Source organism: Salmo salar, chromosome 10 (assembly GCF_965601325.2).
Source record: "Salmo salar chromosome 10, fSalSal1, whole genome shotgun sequence".
Taxonomy (NCBI): Eukaryota; Metazoa; Chordata; class Actinopteri; order Salmoniformes; family Salmonidae; genus Salmo; species Salmo salar.
Genome location: NC_138300.1, coordinates 79,120,628 through 79,144,051, shown reverse-complemented (window position 1 = coordinate 79,144,051; position 23,424 = coordinate 79,120,628). Strand labels below are relative to the sequence as shown.

General features: G+C 41.0%; 1 protein-coding gene across 1 annotated transcript in view; it reads right to left on the bottom strand.

Moving 5' to 3' along the window:
• Positions 1 to 22,097, bottom strand: part of LOC106561032 (metabotropic glutamate receptor 8) — a 264,607-nt gene extending 242,510 nt beyond the window's left edge. Inside the window, exons 1-2 of the mRNA XM_014124591.1 lie at positions 21,743 to 22,097; positions 11,531 to 12,392 (exon numbers count right to left, since the gene is read on the bottom strand). Of these exons, the coding sequence (XP_013980066.1) occupies positions 11,531 to 12,064 (534 nt within the window). The 5' untranslated portion in view covers positions 12,065 to 12,392; positions 21,743 to 22,097. The remainder of the gene's footprint in view (positions 1 to 11,530; positions 12,393 to 21,742) is intronic.
• Between the last annotated feature and the right edge of the window lie 1,327 nt (positions 22,098 to 23,424).

Here is a 23,424-nt window from a genome sequence, read left to right as displayed (position 1 = left end):
GTCACCAAAACCATAAAACCAGCTAAAATGATGCACTAACCTTTTACAATCTCCATCAGATGACACTCCTAGGACATTATGTTAGACAATGCATGCATTTTTAGTTCTATCAAGTTCATATTTATATCCAAAAACAGCGTTTTACTATGGCATTGATGTTGAGGAAATCGTTTCCCTCCAATAACCGGCAGTCAAGTCAGCATCACAAATTAAATAATTAAAATTAGAAAACATTGGTAAAATATTATATTGTCATTTAAAGAATTATAGATTTACATCTCTTGAACGCAATCGACTTGCCAGATTTAAAAATAACCTTACTGGGAAATCACACTTTGCAATAATCTGAGCACTGCGCCCAGAAAAATACGCGTTGCGATACAGACTAGACGTCATGTTGGGGAGATCTAAAATCGAAAATACTATGTAAATAATCCATTACCTTTGATTCTCTTCATCAGATGTCACTTCCAGGTATCACAGGTCCATAACGAATGTAGTTTTGTTCAAAAAAGCTCATCATTTATGTCCAAAAATCTCCGTCTTGTTAGCACATGATCTAAGCCAGCCGGACTTCTCGTCATGAACGAGGGGAAAAAATATATTTACGTTCGTTCAAACATGTCAAACGTTGTATAGCATAAATCATTAGGGCCTTTTTTAACCAGAACATGAATAATATTCAAGGTGGACGAATGCATACTCTTTTATAACGTATTGGAACGAGGGTACCCAACATGAACTCGCGCGCCAGGTGTCTAATGGGACATCATCGTTCCATGGCTCTTGTTCGGTCAGATCTCCCTCCAGAAGACTCAAAACACTTTGTAAAGGCTGGTGACATCTAGTGGAAGCAATAGGAAGTGCCAAAATATTCCTCAGCCCCTGTGTTTTTCAATGGGATAGGTTTAAAGTCAATACAACACATCAGGTATCCACTTCCTGTCAGAAAATGTCTCAGGGTTTTGCCTGCCAAATGAGTTCTGTTATACTCACAGACACCATTCAAACAGTTTTAGAAACTTTAGAGTGTTTTCTATTCATATATAATAAGTATATGCATATTCTAGTTACTGGGTAGGATTAGTAACCAGATTAAATCGGGTACATTTTTTTTATCCAGACGTGCAAATGCTGCCCCCTAGCCCTAACAGGTTAAATCAACGCAATTTTTATTTTCACTGAATCTCCGTTTGGGTATTGGTTAGACTACAATTATACAATTAGGGTGTAGAAATGGTATGCTCTTAGTGTAACCTTTATTTAACTAGGCAAGTCAGTTAAGAACAAATTCTTGTTTACAAGGACAGCCTACTCCTTCCTCCCCGTCGGGAATTGAACCCCGTTCTCCTCACGTGCCCGCCCGACATGGGGATTCTTTAGCTAAATAGCCCAGTACTGTAGCCTACTCCCGACCGTCACGTTGTACAGCTCCATATTTTCCGTTCCATCCTAAAGGAAATCCAGAGGGTTTTTCGTTTTTCTTGGAATAGAAAGACCATAATATTAATCAATTTAATTAAGCAACATTTCTTAAAATCAGTCCCATATACTATGTTCTTACAAAAAAGGTTTTAAATTCTCTAGTACAGCAAATATTGAAGGCTATCACATGCTTCTCAAAGATCCCCTTTGGTGGTCAAACTAGCACTAACTAGCATTTATGGTACCAGTGGTTCACACTTAAATAACGTGCCATAGAATTCTGTGGCACCATGCAAGATGTGCTGCAGTACGCTGCAACTTTTAACCTGTTATGGCTAGGGGGCAGTATTTTCACAGCCGGATAAAAAACGTACCCGATTTAATCTGATTATTACTCCTGCCCAGAAACTAGAATATGCATATAATTATTAGCTTTGGATAGAAAACACTCCAAAGTTTCTAAAACTGTTTGAATGGTGTCTGTGAGTATAACAGAACTCATTTGGCAGGCCAAAACCTGAAAAGATTCCTTGCAGGAAGTGCCCTGTCTGACAATTTCTTGCCCTTCTTGATTATCTCTATCCATTACAGAGGATCTCTGCTGTTACGTGACACTTCCTACGGCTCCCATGGGCTCTCAGAAGGCGGCAAAAAGCTGAATTGTGGCTTTGCAGGCTCTGGCTGAAAAAAAGTAGCGCGTTTGGATAGTGGCTGGTCACAGTACTGTGAGACTCAGGCTCGTGCCCGCGTCGACCCCATGCTTTGTTTTCTTTCGTCTGTTTACCTAAACGCAGATTCCCGGTCGGAATATTATCGCTTTTTTACGAGAAAAAAATCGCATAAAAATTGATTTTAAACAGCGGTTGACATGCTTCGAAGTACGGTAATGGAATATTTAGATTTTTTTGGTCACGAATTGCGCCATGCGCGTGACCCTTATTTACACTTCGGATAGTGTCTAGAACGCACGAACAAAACGCCGCTATTCGGATATAACGATGGATTATTTTGGACAAACCAACATTTGTTATTGAAGTAGCAGTCCTGGGAGTGCATTCTGACGAAGACAACAAAAGGTAATCAAACTTTTATAATAGTAAATCTGATATTGGTGAGTGCTAAACTTGCCGGGTGTCTAAATAGCTAGCCCGTGATGGCTGGGCTATTGCAAAATGTGCTTTCACCAAAAAGCTATTTTAAAATCGGACATATCGAGTTCATAGAGGAGTTCTGTATCTATAATTCTTAAAATAATTGTTATGCTTTTTGTGAACGTTTTTCGTGAGTAATTTAGTAAATTGTTAGTGAATTCGCCGGAAGTTTGCAGGGGGTATGCTAGTTCTGAACGTCACATGCTAATGTAAAAAGCTGGTTTTTGATATAAATATGAACTTGATTGAACAAAACATGCATGTATTGTATAACATAATGTCCTAGGGTTGTCATCTGATGAAGATCAAAGGTTAGTGCTGCATTTAGCTGTCTTCTGGGTTTTTGTGACATTATATGCTAGCTTGAAAAATGGGTGTCTGATTATTTCTGGCTTGGTACTCTGCTGACATAATCTAATGTTTTGCTTTCGTTGTAAAGCCTTTTTGAAATCGGACAGTGTGGTTAGATTAACGAGAGTCTTGTCTTTAAATAGCTGTAAAATAGTCATATGTTTGAGAAATTGAAGTAATAGGATTTTTAAGCTATTTGAAAATCGCGCCACTGGATTAGACTGGCTGTTGCGTAGGTGGGACGAATTCGTCCCGCCTGCCCTAGAGAGGTTAAAGGACGAACCACTGTAGTTTTGATGTCTTCACCATTATTCTACAATGTAGAAAATAGTAAAAATAATTTTTAAAAACCTTTAATGAGTAGGTGTTCTAAAACCTTTGACCGGTAGTGTATGTTTATACACGCAAATATATTTATAACCTCCGTATGTACCCTCTTCCCAGACAAGCCCTTTCCCCTCCTAAGTCTAGGATGTACAATGAATCTCTGTGGCTAGGCAGGTAGTGTTATCGTCCCAGCCCGAGTCCGGAACCTTTGGTACTCCTCCACACATCTCCCGGTCTTCTAATCGGTCAGGAGAGGCTTTGAGACTAGGGAGTATACATTCTTGCAGCCTGCCTCAGTCCATTTTTAACCGGACTCATACACAAAGTGCTATTTGAGAATAAGCGACCCATTCATACTCAAGTGAATATATTGATGCAACAAATATTGAGAGAATAATGATATATAAGTGAAGCTATAACATACTGAGAGCATAATAATGATATAAAAACATTATATAAGACAACGTCATAGGGCAGTAGTTTACAATCTATTAAATCTAACACATGCCTCCAATCTCACCCTTATTAAAACCTTCTGTCTCAGAGACAGGCCCCCTTTGTTATATGATTATAAACATACTAAAACATGCTCAACTCCATAGCCTCGGGGAGTAGGGGTGCAGCACCCCCTGAATATTTCTTTCACAAAAGTAGTGCACTGGTACTTTATTACTATTAGCGGACCGATATAGATGTCTGTAGCGCATACAAAAACATAATTTCAGCATCTCCGCTTTGGCAAAAAAGATAGTTGTATAATCAACCTTTTCACGCGTGAGTTCCAAATATCTCTAACAGTCACCCCAGTGTGAGTTGTTTTATGCACGTGATGTCAGAATGCACTCACTGCTTCAAAACAGGATTGATACACAACAGGACAGTTAGCCTATAGATAATTAGCAGGCAGCGGGGTTATGTTTCAACTTGTCAATTTGAAATTATTTTCTAACAAGTTTTCTTTTCGCACAACAGTTTGAATTGAGGAGTGTTCCACCTCCTAATTAATTCACAGAAGTAGCCCATTTCACTGTTGCGGACAATTTATGTTTGAGGCTTTAATGAGCCAGACAAACTTCTCTTTTCGATCAAGTATGCAGACATTTCTGCAGTCTTGCACTAACTTTTTCCCCGTGGCATTTTTTCTGGCTGGCTCTTGCATTGCCTTCATTGTTGTTTTACTTTCAAATAATAACTTTGGACATGTGTGCGTTCCTATCAAAGTAAGTGCTTTATTTTCTGTATATCGTGTTGTCATTTCTATTCATATAGTATGTATGTATGGAGCATAATGTATTTACAGTTTTATTCACGTTTTTAAGTTCTGGTGACAAATAATGCATTCCGATATTTGCATAGATTTTAACGGACACCTATGAAGTGTGTAAAATATGTTTTTGAAGGTTGTACTGATTATGATGAGCTACATTTTAGTCATTTAGCAGATGCTCTTATCCAGAGCGACTTACAGTAGTGAATGCATATATATCATAAATGTTTTTCTCCGCACTGGTCCCCCGTGGGAATCGAACCCACAACCCTGGCGTTGCAAACACCATGCTCTACCAACTGAGCCACACGGGACCAAAGCTAAGCTTTTTGCCAGCTATGTCTGGTGCCATGTTTGTTGACATAATACAATGCATTCTGGGTGTCACATAAACGTCTGTCAGACCAAAGATGTCATAATGAGGTGACGGAATGGTTCACTCATCTTTTTCAAGCAAACTTCCATAAGTGAATGATTGTAGACAACATCCATACTGCAAACAGTCCTAACTCATCTTGCCTCCTCTTATTATCTTTGGTTGATGTGAAACAAACAAACATGGTGGCACGCACAAACTACCCATCGTCGGATTACTTTCGATTTTTAGAAAGTGTTTTACTCAATTAATTTAATCAATGGTGAGCTCACCTGTGATGTGATGAATTGTAAATAGTAATTGCTATAAGCTAAGTTATATTGTGGTTTCTGTCAGCCGAGAGTTAGCTAAATATGACCTCTTGTGTTACGTCAATCTTTCCTCAGCGTTAGAACTAATGTAGCTTACATTTTCAGGTTTGGATGATTGTGTTAGGCTGTCGCTACTTCTGTGAATGTCTGAACATTGCATCCAAAAATAAACTGGTCACATTCAAGATATAACTTTGTAAGGACTGTATTTGTGAAAAATGTTACTGTGAAAAAACTGTCGCCAGCTCAAATGCTGACTGTTGTGTCAATCGAAACTGGACGGTCTAAATAAGCGTTCTAATCACACAGGTTTGAGCGTACGTTGCAAGGACCACTGTAGAATGATCACACCAGTTTGTTGGTACGTGTCAAATCGTTAAGAAGTGTATCTTGCAGGATTCAATAGTTGGAATTGTGATTGTTATTCATTGGAATCCAGAAAGAACAAAACCCTGTCCTCAAAAATTAACATTAAAAGGTGCAGAGCTATGTGAAAGACACAAAACATTTGCATTATGTAAAACATTTTCCTTTATCAAATGACAGCCACTTTTTGTGCAGCATTAATTTACCACCCTTACAAACCACTTAATGTAAATGTACATTCCTGTATTGTACATAGGCTGGTCACCGCTAGCTGTCTAGAGCATATTGGACTGTTAGCTGAATAGATCCATCGGCCAATTTCTTGGGCAATGATACCTATTTTGCCAATTGGACTTGGACCCCTCTGCTACTCGGAACCCTACTAATCCATCACGACTGGTCTATCGACGTCACCGCACACGGAGGCTAAAACTGACTTTCCTCCATTGAGACGTCCCTCTAAGGCCCTTTTGCTAGCCCCGGCCTGCTAGCTGTCTGAATCGCCGTGTCTCCAGCCAGCCCAACCACTCACTGGACCCCTATGATCACCCAGCTACGCATGCCTCTCCCTAATATCAATATGCCTTGTCCATTACTGTCCTGGTTAATGATTAATGATGGTCCCGTGTGGCTCAGTTGGTAGAGCATGGTGTTTGCAACGCCAGGGTTGTGGGTTCGATTCCCACGGGGGACCAGTACGGGAACAAAAAAATAAAAAAAATGTATTAAATGAAATGTATGCATTCACTACTGTAAGTCGCTCTGGATAAGAGCGTCTGCTAAATGACTAAAATGTAAATGTAATTGTCTTATTTCACTGTAGAGCCTCAAGCCCTGCTCAATATACCTTAACCAACCATTTAGTTCCCCCTCCCACATATGCAGTGACATCACCTGGTTTAAACATCTCTAGAGACAATATCTCTCTCATCATTACTCAGTGCCTAGGTTTACCTCCAATGTACTCACATCCTACCATACCTTTGTCTGTACATTATGCCTTGAATCTATTCTATCGAGCCCAGAAACCTGCTCCTTTTACTCTCTGTTCCGAACGTACTAGACGACAAGTTCTGATAGCCTTTAGCCGTACCCTTATCCTACTCCTCCTCTGGTCCTCTGGTGATGTAGAGGTTAATCCAGGCCCTGCAGTGCCTAGCTCCACTCCTACTCCCCAGATGCTCTCATTTGTTGACTTCTGTAACCGTAAAAGCCTTGGTTTCATGCACGTTAACATTAGAAGCCTCCTCCCTAAGTTTGTTTTATTCACTGTTTTAGCACACCCTGCCAACCCAGATGTCCTTGCCATGTCTGAATCCTGGCTTAGGAAGACCACCAAAACCCCTGAAATTTCCATCCCTAACTATAACATTTTCCGACAAGATAGAGCTGCCAAAAGGGGGCGGTGTTGCAATCTACTGCAGAGATAGCCTTACTATCCAGGTCTTTACCCAAACAATTCGAGCATCTACTTTTAAAAATTCACCTTTCCAGAAACAAGTTTCTCACCGTTGCCGCTTGCTATAGACCACCCTCTGCCCCCAGCTGTGCCCTGGACACCATATGTGAATTGATTGCCCCCCATCTATTTTCAGAGCTCGTGCTGATAGGTGACCTAAACTGGGACATGCTTAACACCCCGGCCATCCTACAATCTCAGCTTGATGCCCTCAATCTCACACAAATTATCAAGGAACCCACCAGGTACAACCCGAAATCCGTAAACACGGGCACCCTCATAGATATCATCCTAACCAACTTGCCCTCCAAATACACCTCTGCTGTTTTCAACCAAGATCTCAGCGATCACTGCCTCATTGCCTGCATCTGTAATGGGTCTGCCGTCAAACGACCACCCTCATCACTGTCAAACACTCCATAAAACACATCAGCGAACAGGCCTTTCTAATTGACCTGGCCCGGGTATCGTGGAAGGATATTGACCTCATCCCGTCAGTAGAGGATGCCTAGTTATTCTTTAAAAGTGCCTTCCTCACCATCTTAAATAAGCATGCCCCACTCAAAAAATGTAGAACCAGGAACAGATATAGCCCTTGGTTCTCTCCAGACCTGACTGCCCATGACCAGCACAAAAACATCCTGTGGCGTTCTGCATTAGCATCTAATAGCCCCCGTGATATGGAACTTTTCAGGGAAGTTAGGAACCAATATACACAGGCAGTTAGGAAAGCTAAGGCTAGCTTTTTCAAGCAGAAATGTGCATCCTGTAGTACAAACTCAAAAAAGTTCTGTGACACTGTAAAGTCCATGGAGAATAAGAGAACCTCCTCCCAGCTGCCCACTGCACTGTCTCCACCGATAAATCCACTATAATTGAGAATTTCAATAAGTATTTTTCTACGGCTGGCCATGCATTCCACCTGGCTACCCCTACCCCGATCAACAGCCCTCCACACCAACTCGCCCAAGCCTCTGCCATTTCTCCTTCACTCAAATCCAGATAGCTTATGTTCTGAAAGAGCTGCAAAATCTGGACCCCTACAAATCAGCCACTACACAATACAGTAATTGAGTACATTGAGACATCAAGTGGTTTGTGATGATGTGGCTCAGTTGGTAGAGCATGAGGGTGTAGGTTTGATTCCCATGGGGGACCAGTATGAAAATGTATGCACTCACTACTGTAAGTTGCTCTGTATAAGAGGGTCTACTAAAATGGAAAAGGAATGAATAGACCATATCAGAATTGACATAGAAATAAGGAACCTGGAAAACAATCGCAGCACCCCCACCCCCAAACTACTTCACGTGGCTACAGTGGGGGAAAAAAGTATTTGATCTCCTGCTGATTTTGTACGTTTGCCCACTTACAAAGAATTGATCAGTCTATAATTTTAATGGTAGGTTTATTTGAACAGTGAGAGACAGAATAACAATAAAAAAATCCAGAAAAACGCATGTCAAAAATGTTATAAAATGATTTGGATTTTAATGAGGGAAATAAGTATTTGACCCCTCTGCAAAACATGACTTAGTACTTACTGGCAAAACCCTTGTTGGCAATCACAGAGGTCAGACGTTTCTTGTAGTTGGCCACCAGGTTTGCACATATCTCAGGAGGGATTTTGTCCCACTCCTCTTTGCAGATCTTCTCCAAGTCATTAAGGTTTCGAGGCTGACGTTTGGCAACTCGAACCTTCAGCTCCCTCCACAGATTTTCTATGGGATTAAGGTCTGGAGACTGGCTAGGCCACTGTGCTTCTTCTTGAGCCACTCCTTTGTTGCCTTGGCCGTGTGTTTTGGGTCATTGTCATGCTGGAATACCCATCCACGACCCATTTTCAATGCCCTGGCCGAGGGAAGGAGGTTCTCACCCAAGATTTGACAGTGCATGGCACCGTCAAACTCCCTTTAAAAGTGTGCTCCTAATCTCAGCTCGTTACCTGTATAAAAGACACCTGGGAGCCAGAAATCTTTCCGATTGAGAGGGGGTCAAATACTTATTTCCCTCATTAAAATGCAAATCAATTTATAAACTTTTTGACATGCGTTTTTCTGCATTTTTTTGTTGTTATTCTGTCTCTCACTGTTCAAATAAACCTACTATTAAAATTATAGACTGATCATTTCTTTGTCAGTGGGCAAACGTACAAAATCAGCAGGGGATCAAATACTTTTTTCCCCTACTGTATGCTCAAGGCAATTAGTCAGTTTCTAACACTGTTGTCCCAAAATCTAATTACACAAATATAGTGCACAGTAATACTGAATGTGTGTAAATTATGGATGATCAAATCCATTTGGTTTTGTACACTTTGGATGGGAATTAATGGATTTCTTAACTCTATAGGGAGGCATTTCGAACTTCAAACATGGTTTTATCCTGCACAGACTGGTTGTGACTTGGAACTTGATTAATTGAGGAATCCCAGTTTGGAATGACAGGTCAATGGGATCTCCCCGAGGTCTACATCCATTTAAACTGCAACTACATCACCACTAACCCCAATTGTTAAAGGTTGGGATTGGGTGAAAGAGAAAGCTGATCACGGAGCAGCACTTAGGGGAAAACAATTCAGAGTTCATCTTGTCATGAGGATGAAGCTATGCATATCCACTCCATTACTAAGACTGTAATTGGGCCAGCCCCTCAGCACATGGATCGATAGTGAAGAAAGCACAGTTAGTCTGTTTATGGGAGTCAATCACAGGTGACTGGTTGCTCCTTAATTGGGAAGGACGGGCTCATAGTAATGGCTGGAACGGAATAAATGGAATGGTATCAAACACATCTCTTCCACTCCATTCCAGCCATTCTTATGAGCCATCCTCCTCCCCTCAGAAGCCTTCTATGGAGTCAATGGAGTGTAAAATCAGAGCTTTAGTGTCCAGGATGTAACATATCCTTCACCAGACATTGATATGTTGTTTTTTCTGAGACTTGCATTGTCACCGGGAGGTGTCAAATGGAGGGGTGTGGGTGTGGGGAGGTCTGAAGTAAGAACTGGGTGAAAGAATTTAAACTTGTTCAAAACAATGGGTTGTGGTTCACATAATGTACTGCACCTAGCAGATAGTTTACATTATCCACTTTCTTAGGGCAGCACCTATCAGCCTGTCAGGCCCTTCTTCTCTCTTGTTCTGACCTCTGATGCTACCTGCTATTCCATCAGTATTTTAAATTACAGTCAACACATTGCTCATGCCACTGCTTTAGGCTGGAGATTCAAACTGTCGGGGTCATTCTCCACTTTCACCTTTTCTCCTCAAGCAGATCACTAAATATTTACACTCTCCTCCATGTTGGGTAAGTAATATCTGTGCTGACCATGAAAAGGATAATGGCTGTATTAGATTAATGCAACATATCAATGCAGGTCTATCACATTTCCCACATTGTATTTTTAGATCCAGAGCAGTTGCTTTCTGTATTACAAAGAAGGGAGACAGAAGATTAAGCTGTTTTGAGAGCAATATGCTGCAATATCACGATCAAATCAAATCACATTTATTTGTCACATACACATGGTTAGCAGGTGTTAATGCAAGTGTAGCGAAATGCTTGTGCTTCTAGTTCCGACCATGCAGTAATATCTAACAAGTAATCTACCAATTCCAATTATCACGATCAAGGTCAATTAAATCACAGAAACATTGGGCATAGTATATATGTTTCCTTTTGGACAGTTCACTTGATTAGCCCAGACAAAAGAATGGGACTAATACATAGCTATGGAGAACAATACACCTTGTCAGGCTGACAGTACATATTCCAACAACTATGTGCTAAAGTACATCTCATTCACTTCCCTCTGGGAACCAAGACTCCATATCGTAGTCAGTCGTTTCGCATCATTGGTTTGACCTTTTCGTGTGTCTACCACTGGTCAGCTGCTGACATTCAGACCTGATTGGCATGCAAGATCTGTTATAAGCTACCAATGATAGTTTCCAGCCTTCTGGAGCTAGAAGTAAAACATATTTTAATAACGCTGACTATATTCTAACGGGGTATCGGGTAATTGAGCTTTATCTGCTTCAATAGCGAACATGCCAAGCACACAGGCCAAACGTCTCAATGCCAGAGCAATATTGTCAACCTTACTAATACCCATTGGCAATGTGACAGGATGATGATGGTTGTGTCTAGAAAATCTCTTAATTTTTAACAAAACCCCAGCCACTAGCTTGGGAGAGGAAAATAGTTATCTAAATAAAAGCCGTTGCATAATGTTTTTATGATGACACCCCACCAAGCCAGAGCCTATCGAAGCCCCATCTGCATTCTAATGTCCAAGACAGCGGAACAAGCCTGCTACGCTAACCAACCGAACCTTGAAGGGATGACTCGTCATAAATCTTTGACCTTTTCACAGCCTTCAGAGTAGGCTAGATCATAGCCTGAGTCAAACCTAAGCTTAAATAATACTGAGAACAAGGACTTTGGAAAAATAAACACAATCCCATTTTCAAATAGCGGAAACAGAATCCTCACCTTGAAGAGCCGCAGGATGTTGGCCACCATGATGGACACCGAGCTAGCCGCTGCCCCTATGACCCCGACCACCTTATCCGGCTTGGCAAAGATGGGTGCGTCCCCGTTGGCGCAGCGCACGTCCGAGCCATCCCTCTCGATGAGTGCCTGGACGAAGGTCAGTGACTGTTCCAGGGCATAGGTGTCTCTGGAACACGTGTCCAGGATACGCGCCCCTAGGGTCACGTTCGGTAGCAGCTCTGGGTCCTTGTTGATCAGGTCAATGGCAAACAGCATGGCTTCCAGCCTATGAATGCCCTTCTCCTTCTTCAGCTCCCCGCAGGGCACTCCTCTCTCGCCACGGGAGTGCACAGGGAATAGGCCACCCAGCATGATGTCACCGTCCAGCCGGATAGAGTGGGCGTACTCCTGCAGAGGCAGCTGCGGGTCCGAGACCTTCTGAGTGGCAGAGACCAACAGCCAGTAGCATTTGGTAGTCAGTAGGATGAGGAAGCAGTAACGGGAGAGGGAGGGGTGTTTGGACTCCCTGGCCATGGTGGTAGCAGTGCGGGTGAGTGGGATAGTGGGTCAGGGGAGGGATGGTGTAGCACTGGAAGATCGGAGCAGCAGGCAGCTGGTGGGTGGTGGTGGGTGCACAGGGTGGGGCGTACCATGGGTGCCCCTCCTCTCTAAATCAGCGTAGGGTTAGGGATGATTACCTCTTGGCTTCAAAGAGCTGCTGATGCATGTCCCTGGCATCACTGGGAAGGGGGTGTAGTTTGAGTGATAAGGGAGCTGGAGAGAAGATAGGCTGAATTTCTCACACTGGCTGGACAGTGGTGATCTCTCTCTGCAATCCTTGGCATCACATGCTCAAAAGACCCTGTTTGTGATGTGAGACAGAGGGAAATACAATTAATCTGTTACACAATGTAGGGTTGAGCTCTCTATTAGACACAGGCACATAAGTCATTAAACATATACAGAGAGGTCCGGAATTACTGGATCCCTTGATAAAGAAGACTGTATAAAATAAATAAGTACAGAGGTATATTGTATGCAAAAACAAATGCAACAACTGTATTATCTTATGCTAATACAATTGCCCAGAGAAAGATTTTTCAATACTCCAGCACCCTCCCCTTGCAAGATAACGCCACTGAGCCTCTTTTTAAAATGTTTTATGAGATTGGAGAACACATTGGAAGGGTTTCTTAGACCATTCCTCCATACAAAATATTTCTCAATCCTTGATAACCTTAAACTGAGTTTATGGGCTGCCCTCTTTATTTCAAACCACATCTTTTTAATAAGGTTCAAGTCCGGAGACTGAGATGGCCATTGAAAAATTTAGATTTTTCTTTGAAGATTTAAATGTGTGCTTGGGGATATTATCTTGCTTGAAGATCCACTTGCGGCCAAGTTTCAGACTCCTGGCAGAGGCAACTAGGTTTTTGGCTAGAATATTCTGGTACTCGCTAAAGTTCATGATGCCATTGACCTTAACAAGGGCCCCAGGACCAGTGGAAGAAAAATACCGCATAATATCAAAGATCCACAACCATATTTTACAGTATGAATTAGTTATTTTCTGCATGAGCATTGTTCTTTCTAAGACCAAACCCACCATTGGTGAACGTGGCCAAAAACTCTATTTTCGTGTCATATGACCATAACACCGGTTCCAATCCAAGTGCCAATGCCATTTAGCAAACTCCAGGTGGTGCTATGGTCAGATGACATGAAAATAGAGCTATTTGGCCACGCATACCAATGGTGGATTACTTGTTAAACAAAATCTCTATCTCTGAGCAATTGTATTAGTATAAAACAATTTTAAAAATTGTAGCATAGCTCAGTATTTGTATTATTTATTTTATAGTGATTTTTTGCTCATCTGTATCAAGGGATCCAATAATTCCGGACCCCACTCTATAAGAAAGGCATACGACCACACACAAAGTCACATATGCTGTTTCTCCTCGCTCTTTCTCAAACACATACACTATATATACACAAAAGTATGTGGACACCCTTCAAATTAGTGGATTTGGCTATTTCAGCCACACCTATTGCTGACAGGTCTATAAAATTGAGCACACAGCCATGCAATCCCCATAGGAAAAGATTGGCAGTAGAATGGCCTTCCTGGAGAGCTCAGTGGCGTTCAACGTGGCACCGCCATAGCATGCCAGCTTTCCAACAAGTCCGTTCGTCAAATTTCTGCTCTGCTAGAGCTGCCCCGGTCAACTGTAAATACTGTTATTGTGAAGTGGAAAAGTCTAGGAGCAATAACAGCCCAACCACGAAGTGATAGGCCACATAAGCTCACAGAGCGGGACTGCCGAGTGCTGAAGCATGTAACAGGTAAAAATCGTCTGTCCTCAGTTGCAACACTCACTACAGAGTTCCAAACTGCCTCTGGAAGCAATGTCAGCACAATAACTGTTTTCAGGAGCTTCATGAAATGGGTTTCCATGGCCGAGCAGCCGCACACAAGCCTAAGATCACCATATGCAATGCCAAGTGTCGGCGGGAGTGGTGTAAAGCAGTGGAAATGCGTTCTCTGAAGTGATGAATCACACTTCACCATCTGGCATTCCGACAGACAAATCTGGGTTTGGTGGATGCCAGGAGAACACTACCTGCCCCAATGCATAGCACCAACTGTAAAGTTTGGTGGAGGAGGAATAATGGTCTAGGGCTGTTTTTCATGGTTTGGGCTAGGCCCCTTAGTTCCATTAAAGGGAAATCTTAACGCTACAGCATACAATGACATTCTAAATAATTCTGTGCTTCCAACTTAGTGGGAACAGTTTAGGGAAGGCCCTTTCCTGTTTCAGCATGACAATGCCCCCGTGCACAAAGCGAGGACCATACAGAAATGGTTTGTCGAGATCAGTGTAGAATAACTTGACTGGTCTACACAGAGCCCTGACCTCAACCCCATTTAACACCTTTGGGATGAATTGGAATGCCGACTGCGATCCAGGCCTAATAGCTCAACATCAGTGCCCGACCTCACTATTGCTCGTGGCTGAATGGAAGCAAGTTCCCGCAGCAATGTTCCAAACTCTAGTGGAACACCTTCCCAGAAGAGTGGAGGCTGTTATAGCAGCAAAGGAGGGACCAACACCATATTATTGCCCATGATTTTAGAATGAGATGTTAGATGAGCAGGGGTCCACAAACTTTTGGTCATGTAGTGTATGTGCACACGACACACTAAAGGCGTCAAATTCAAATCTGGACCTCGAAGTCAGTTCTAATGCTTTTTCATTCTTCCCCTCTAATCAGGGACTGTTTTAGACCTGGGACACCAAGTGGATACAATGAATTATTAGGTAGAAGAGAAAACCAGCAGTATGCCAGACCTCCAGGGAAGGATTTTAATACCTCTGCACTTAAGCATGCACCCATGCACAGGCACACACACACACACACACACACACACACACACACACACACACACACACACACACACACACACACACACACACACACAGCAAGGAATCTCCCTTTGAAAACTGTGAACTCTTCAAAACATACGCACATCTGCAAAAACTGTCTACAAAGCTGTGACTGTGCTTGATAAAAACATCAAAGAATTGTATTATCATGTAGTAAGCTATTGCATTTGCAATGACTCTTATCCTTACCCTGATGTGAATTTAAATTACTGTGATGTTTTCTACATAATCCATAGATATGTTTTTTTACATAATCCATAGATATACAGTAAACCACATAAGAATCGACACAGCAACGTACCCTACAGCCTTACAGATATATTGTCGCACAATAGCATCGACTACAATGACAGAAACAGTGTGTGTGTGTGTGTGTGTGTGTGTGTGTGCGCGCTGGCTGCTAGTCTGTAAAATGAAAACATGCCCGTCCTTTCTTCCGGAACTGAGAGATTGGCTTACTGTCTTTTCTTTCATTGTTGCCTACATAAAAACTCATTATCCACACTTATTTAAGACTCAGAATACTTTTTGGTACAAATGACAATTCTCTTTAGAGTGCCCCTCGTGATTACAGAATCATAAAAATGTTGCGCCTGATCAATCGAGGCTCCATGTGCACATTACAATTGTGTGACATAGCTGTCGGACAGTTCCGGCCCTTACTCTGATCGTTCTTACCTTTTAACCAGATACTGATTGCTACCTGGGAAAACAGTGTGTGCCCTCTCCAGCCAGTCACTCTCATCCCAAAGAGTAACATGGCAGTGAGAGAAAAATGTGCAAGATGTGCATTGTGCACTCCTACATTGGTCTAAATAGTTGTTGTTTTTTTTCGTTTTTTTTTTACTAAATACCAAATGTACAAAATACCAAACAATAATGTTTGTTACAGTTATAAAGCAAATGATCTATAACTCTTTAAAAGAAACTATCGCTGCACAAATGAAGCATGCCGTTTAACCATATCTAGCATAGCATGAGTAGGCCTAAGAATGCATGCACTTGTGCTGCACGTTCTCTTCTGTGGTGAACAGCGCAAAATCATTAACCACCTCCTAAACTCCAGATGTGAAATGCGAACATTTCTATCATAAATGGTAGAGTTGTTCTAGCCTCACAAAAGGTATAGTTCTATGCTAGTAGCCGACTAATTTATGATGGATATTCTGACTTAGTATTGAGAAAATGTGATACATTTCTTGACCTAGAACTTTTGAACGTAATGGGAAAATGTCGATTTTCACCTAAATAATACCCAAAAGTAATAATTTTTCATGAGATGGCCATCAACAATAACTAGTAATGCTGCATAGTTCTACTGTAAAAAAATAAGTTCATTGCTGTAAATTGCAGTAAAATGCTGACATGTACTCACTTTTGAGGACACAAGCTCAGGTACATCGTACAAATATTATTAAAATATTACATATGATTGTTTTCCTATTTAACAAAAGTGGGGTAAATGACTGAAATGCTTTCCAGGGTAAAGGACCAATGCTTTCTAAATATAGTGACAATCAAATTATAAACAACTTACTATAATATTTCACCTTCATTATAACTGTAAAATAAATATGATCATATTTAGTGACAGTACAAATTTGACCCCATTTCATATAACTGATGACAGAGCATTTTCTGCCAAGCCTCCTCTGAGTGACACAAAGAGAACATTTGAATGTCTGCAGACTCATTACAAGTTCAGCTTTACACATAAAGTGATTTTGTCCCCGTTTGACCGAGAGACAGTGGTCATGTTTCAATGCTACAACATTACATTTTTTCATGTTGAGAGCTTAAAATCTGGCAGAAAATATCACAACTGGTGGATTGGTTAGACTGTCCCCTTTAATATGCTATCTCCAAGGCTGGGCTCCGTCCTTCAGAGATGAAAATGGGAGATGAAATCTATTCTTTGTCTGGAAAGGGAGTGACGTGTCACATTTTCTGGCCTATGCAAATGTTGGGGGTAAAACCCTTCAAGTCAGCTCCACTGACAGAGTGGTAGCAGAAAGCAGACAGATGGGGCTTGCTGGCACTATAAGGCACTGCAATGTTTACAGAGCGCTTTGTACACCAAAAGGTCAGTCGGAACCGGTCCAGAACCACTCAAAGTCCTAAATAGGGGACTTAACATCTAAGAGGTTGGCACGGCAGGCTATATACCAGTGGTACTCATTGCTCGGCCAGCGGGCTGCATTTGTGGCTCACAGTGATTTTCTTTTTTTCCATTCATAATACATAACAATGATACAATTTCAATTCAATGTGTTTAATGCAGGCCTGAATCACTTCCTTTAATGTATCTATTGTTCCCTGGACGGCAGATAGATGGCAGTATTGCGCTGCTGTTGAACAGAAACGCCGAAATAGAACGTTTGCCGAAATAGAACGCAACTGCTCAGCTACAGCGACCAATACATATCAGTTTGCTACTAGCTAATTTTGCAGTCTGGTAGACATGGATTGATTTATTGTAAAAAATAAACTTAAATCTACAGACAATGAAAATGAGGGGGAAGAGCTCGAAAACAACTTGACAGCTATGAACGAACAACCACCGGAGAGAGAACCAGGAAAATCAGGAAGATGGTGGCTGGGAGATGCAGCTAGCTAACGTAGCTAACGTGGCTCCGGTGGTTAAGAGAAGGATACGGTCGATTCAAGAAGAACACAGAAAGTTCCAAGAGAAATGGACAGACAAGTAATTTTTAGAATGCATAATGGGACTGCCAGAAGGCAGTCAATTGTTTTAAACAAGCAAATTTAGAGCAACGTTTCCAGTCACACCATGCCCACTAGAGGTCGACCGATTATGATTTGTCAACGCTGATACCGATACCGATTATTGGAGGGCCAAAAAAGCCGATGCCGATTAATCGCCCGATTTTTTTCCCCCCATTTTTATTATTTATTTATTTGTAATAATGACAATTACAACAATACTGAATGAACACTTATTTTAACTTAATATAATACATCAATAACATCTATTTAGCCTCAAATAAATAATGAAACATGTTCAATTTGGTTTAAATAATGCAAAAACAAAGTGTTGGATAAGAAAGTAAAAGTGCAATATGTGCCATGTGAAGAAGCTAACGTTTAAGTTCCTTGCTCAGAACATGAGAACATATGAAAGCTGGTGGTTCCTTTTAACATGAGTCTTCAATATTCCCAGGTAAGATGTTTTAGGTTGTAGTTATTATAGGAATCATAGGACTATTTCTCTCTATACGATTTGTATTTCATATACCTTTGACTATTGAATGTCCTTAAAGGCACTTTATTATTGCCAGTGTAACAGTATAGCTTCCGTCCCTCTCCTCGCTCCTACCTGAGCTTGAACCAGGAACACATCGACAACAGCCACCCTCGAAGCAGCGTTACCCATGCAGAGTAAGGGAAACAACTACTCCAAGTCTCAGAGCGAGTGACGTTTGAAACGCTATTAGCGCGCACCTGGCTAACTAGCTAACCATTTCACATCGGTTACACCAGCCTAATCTCAGGAGTAGATAGGCTTGAAGTCATAAACAGCGCAATGCATTGCGAAGGGCTGCTGGCAAAACGCACAAAAGTGCTATTTTGAATGAATGCTTACGAGCCTGCTGCTACCTACCACTGCTCAGTCAGACTGCTCTATCAAATCATAGACTTAATTATAACATAATAACACACAGAAACACGAGCCTTAGGTCATTAATATGGTCGAATCCGGAAACTATCATCTCGAAAACAAAATGTTATTCCTGTTACATTGCACAATCTTCAATGTTATGTCATAATTACGTAAGATTCTGGCAAATTAGTTCGCAACGAGCCAGGCGGCCCAAACTGTTGCATATACCCTGACTGCGTGCAATGAATGCAAAATGACACAATTTCACCTGGTTAATATTGCCTGCTAACCTGGATTTCTTTTAGCTAAATATGCAGGTTTAAAAATATATACATCTGTGTACTGATTTTAAGAAAGGCATTGATGTTTATGGTTGGGTACTGTTGTTCAACGATTGTGCTTTTTTTCGCAAATGCGCTTTTGTTAAATCATCCCCGTTTGGCGAAGTCGGCTGTCTTTGTTAGGAAGAAATAGTCTTCACAGTTCGCAACGAACCAGGCGGCCCAAACTGCTGCATATACCCTGACTCTGTTTGCAAGAGAAGTGACACATTTTCCCTAGTTAAAAGAAATTGTTAGCAGGCAATATTAACTAAATATGCAGGTTTAAAAATATATACTTGTGTATTGATTTTAAGAAAGGCATTGATGTTTATGGTTGGAGCAACGTGTACCTAAGCGATTATATGCGACGCAGGACAGGCTAGATAAACTAGTAATATCATCAACCATGTGTCGTTAACTAGTGATTATGATTGATTGATTGTTTTTTATAAGATAAGTTTAATGCTAGTGTAACAGTATAGCTTCTGTCCCTCTCCTCACCCCAACCTGGGCTCGAGCCAGGGACCCTCTGCGCACATCAACAACTGACACCCCACGAAGCATTGTTAGCCATCGCGCCACAAAAGCGATAGCTTATGCAATTGTTTCTAGTCACCACCAGATGGCAGTATATTGCAGCGCAAGGGGAACAACTACTTAAGGTCGCAGAGCGAGTGACGTCACCGATTGAAACGCTATTAGCGCGCACCACCGCTAACTAGTTAGCCATTTCACATCGGTTACACTAGCTAGCAACTTACCTTGGCTTCTTACTGCATTCGCGTAACCTCGTGGAGTGCAATGTAAAGCAGGTGGTTAGAGCGTTGGACTAGTTAACCGTAAGGTTGCAAGATTGAATCCCTGAGCTGACAAGGTAAAAATCTGTCATTCTGCCCCTGAACAAGGCAGTTAACCCACCGTTCCTAGGCCGTCATTGAAAATAAGAATGTGTTCTTAACTGACTTGCCTAGTTAAGTAAAGGTCTAAAAAACTAAATAATAATTTTAAAAAATTAAAAAATAGGCCAAATCGGCATCCAAAAATAACGATTTCCGATTGTTATGAAAACTTGAAATCGGCCCTAATTAATCGTTCATTCCGATTAATCGGTCGACCTCTAATGCCCACTTTGACAAAACATATCCAACTCAAAGGACAGCTCAAAGGACAACAAGAAATGATGGAGAAATCTAACACTGTTGCAGAGAAAATTGCTTGGATCCTCGCAAGAAACAAGAAGGCCTTCACAGATGTGGAGATTGTCAAATAATGTTTTTTGGCCTCAGCGGAAATATTGTTTGCTGATTTCACAAACAAGGAAACTATTTTAAAGCAAATTAATTAAAGGACTGCAACTCTCAGACTCAACCATAACAAGACTCATAGAAGACATCGGCGAGGACATCGCTAAGCAACTGATTAATGACATATTGTGGCGCCGTGTTTTAGTATTGCGCTTGACGAAAGCACTGATGTAAGTGACATTGCCTAATTATGTGTTCCCTCAAAATGAGCTGTTCAGAGAGGAAATGTTATGTTTACTGCCCCTTCAGGGACAAACACGAGGAGAGGATATTCTGAAAGCCCTTGTTACATTTTTTGCTGATAATAATATTGACTGGTCAAATCTGGCAACTGTGTGCACTGACAGCGCCCCAAACATGCGAGGGAAGGAGAGGGGACTCAACAATGAACATTGTGAAACAAAAACAGAGAAACAGACATACCAATGCACACCTGGATTACCTCACAAGGATAGCAACAACAGATTATAAATTTTTAATGAATGAAATCAAGGAGCAAAAGAGACATTTTTGCTCATCCAACTACCGAGGTAACCCTAAATATGGGTCTTATACATGTGATGTAGCCTATTTGATGTGTGTATGTATATATTTGTGATATGCTGTACATCAAATCAATTGCATGTACTCTTTTGCTATGAATTTGCTCTCAATTGATAATTGATCATATTGGAAGAAAAAGTACAATAAATGAAAGATCTATGCGGCCTTCTGAATGATTGTCTCAACCCAAAGTGCCCTCCTTACAAAAAATGGTGAGTAACTGCTATATACCAACAGGCTTACTTGTAGACTACCGTAATGGCATGCAGCATCAACTCAACCCAGCGAGTCCATAACGTTTTCTTCAACCCAACAATTGGGACCCACTCATCAACTACAATATCTAAGCGCAGAGCATATATTATCTTTAAATGACTACACACATAAAGCAACAACTTTGCAACAGCTAGTCAAAAAGGCTTTGACTTGAAGATTTGACCCACAGGTGATGATTAAGCAGCCTCCCACTTTGATTCAACACACTGGTTGAATCAACAGCAACATTTTGTCTCAGCCTCATGACAAAATGTGTAGAATAGCATGAGATTAGCTATAAAAGTCAAATTGTTCTATTTTCTCCATGGAATTGTTTTTAGAATTGTAGGAAGTTATTTGAGTCATTGCTCAGACCTTGTGGGCTGTGAAACTGCAGTATGCCCCTGTTCATTCACCCATCACAGCAAAAAAAGCTATATCAATCAAATGTAGACATAATAGTTTTTGCACTTAATAGGCCTAAAGCTATCTAAATGAATGGATTTGATAAAGTTATCAAAATGAATGAATTTTATCGTCCAAGACTTGATTGCACAAGCGTGAGTGTGTCGAAAACTGATATTCTCAATTTCAAGTCTGTAGGCTATCGCTGAAGTAGAAGATAAAAACAAAAATCGAAACACATTAAATAAGGAACATGATTCATATCGCAGAATAAATAGTTATTAGAAATTCAACAATTAAGTAGGACTTACCTGCGGGTTACTGAGATCAGGTCCTTCGCGCTCTCACTGCCAAACCAATGCGGCGCAAGCTTGTGCTCATAGTGCTGAAAGAACACCACAGGAAGCGCGAGCGCATTTCTTGTCTCGTGGAATCACCCAGTACTCCCAACACCACGGTGATTGGTTTTCCAACTCTATGCTACCTAATGCTTCTCTGATGTTTGTTAGTTGTTGCGTACATACTGAGCAGTTTATTTCAATTGACTGTTTCAAATCACCATAACCCATGATCACACATGAAAACGTGTGCAGGGACTATTTAGGACGAATTAATATAATTCATGCTCAGAGTGTTTGCCTAGTCCAAAAGTGCATGGTGGCATGTTCCTTCCCTCAAGACATGCATAGCCAGGCTGGTCTCATACACTATACGTAACATAGTCAACATAAATAGGTAAATATTATTATGATATGTTATGTTTGGTTTAGTTACATAAGCCAGATGGTTACTTAAGGAAAAAATGAAAGTCGGATGGTTGGTTGGGTTGTATGAGTTGGCGTACACAAAGTCTAGCAACCCAGAGGATGAGAGTTTGAATCTCATCATGGACAACTTTAGCTTTTTAGCTACTTTGAAACTACTTAGCATTTTAGTTAACCCTTCCCCTAACCTTAACCCCTTTAGCTAACCCTAACTCTTTAACCTAACTCCTAAACTTAACCCCAAGCCTAGCTAACGTTAGCCAGCTAGCCACCTAGCTAGAATTTGTACATATCATACATTTTCAAATTCATAACATATTGCACAAAACTTTCAAATTTGTATCATATAAAACGAATTTTAATGCATAATATATCATAAGAAATGGGTGGTGGACATCCACAAATTAATACATACCATATGAAACGTAACAGAACTACAAATATAGATTGTCTCGGTTTACATACATAATAATACAAAATGCTCTGAGACCAGGTTGCAGCCAGCAGCAGATTTTATTTGGGGTGTTACAATTTCAAACTGGTAATTTTAAGGCATTGATAGCCTACTGTGGGTGGGACATGCCACAACATGACAGCCTACATAAAGACGACGTAGCCTAGCCTAGTCTTATCTGTAGTTTTCAAAGGACATTACTTTCAAAGTCTACAGGCTAGAATATTATAAACTATCTCAAAGATGTTTGCGAATTATAAATGAGAGGTGATTCAGATCATTCAACATTAGTTCGGAAATACTAAGAGGAAACAGAACCATATTTCTTACTCACACTCTTAGAGGCAAACGGAGGTGTATTTTTATAAGTAGGATAAAATGCCTACGGTTCTACATAAAGCAATATTCCCAGTGGGAAAACATTTGCACAGTGGATGTTGAAACGGGAGTTTTCGTTGACGACACCGTTAGGAATTGCAGTCCCATTGCGCCATCGTGTGCGTGCAAAATAGTCTAGTCAAGTGTAGCAGAGCTTGTCTGGGTAAAATATCAACGCAAACCCAACACCTGAAGTAGAAAATAAGGCCATATCATGATTCTTGTATGGTTATACAGTAGACCAAGGTCTGTAGTTATTATATAAGGAATACAATGTGTTGCACTGACAGTGAATGTAGCTGGCTTGCGCAGGTGCCTTGAGGAAACAGGCTTGGATGCAGGCAGACAATAATTCTACATTTTTTTCTGGACTGCCTGCTTCCTATTTCGAAAACTG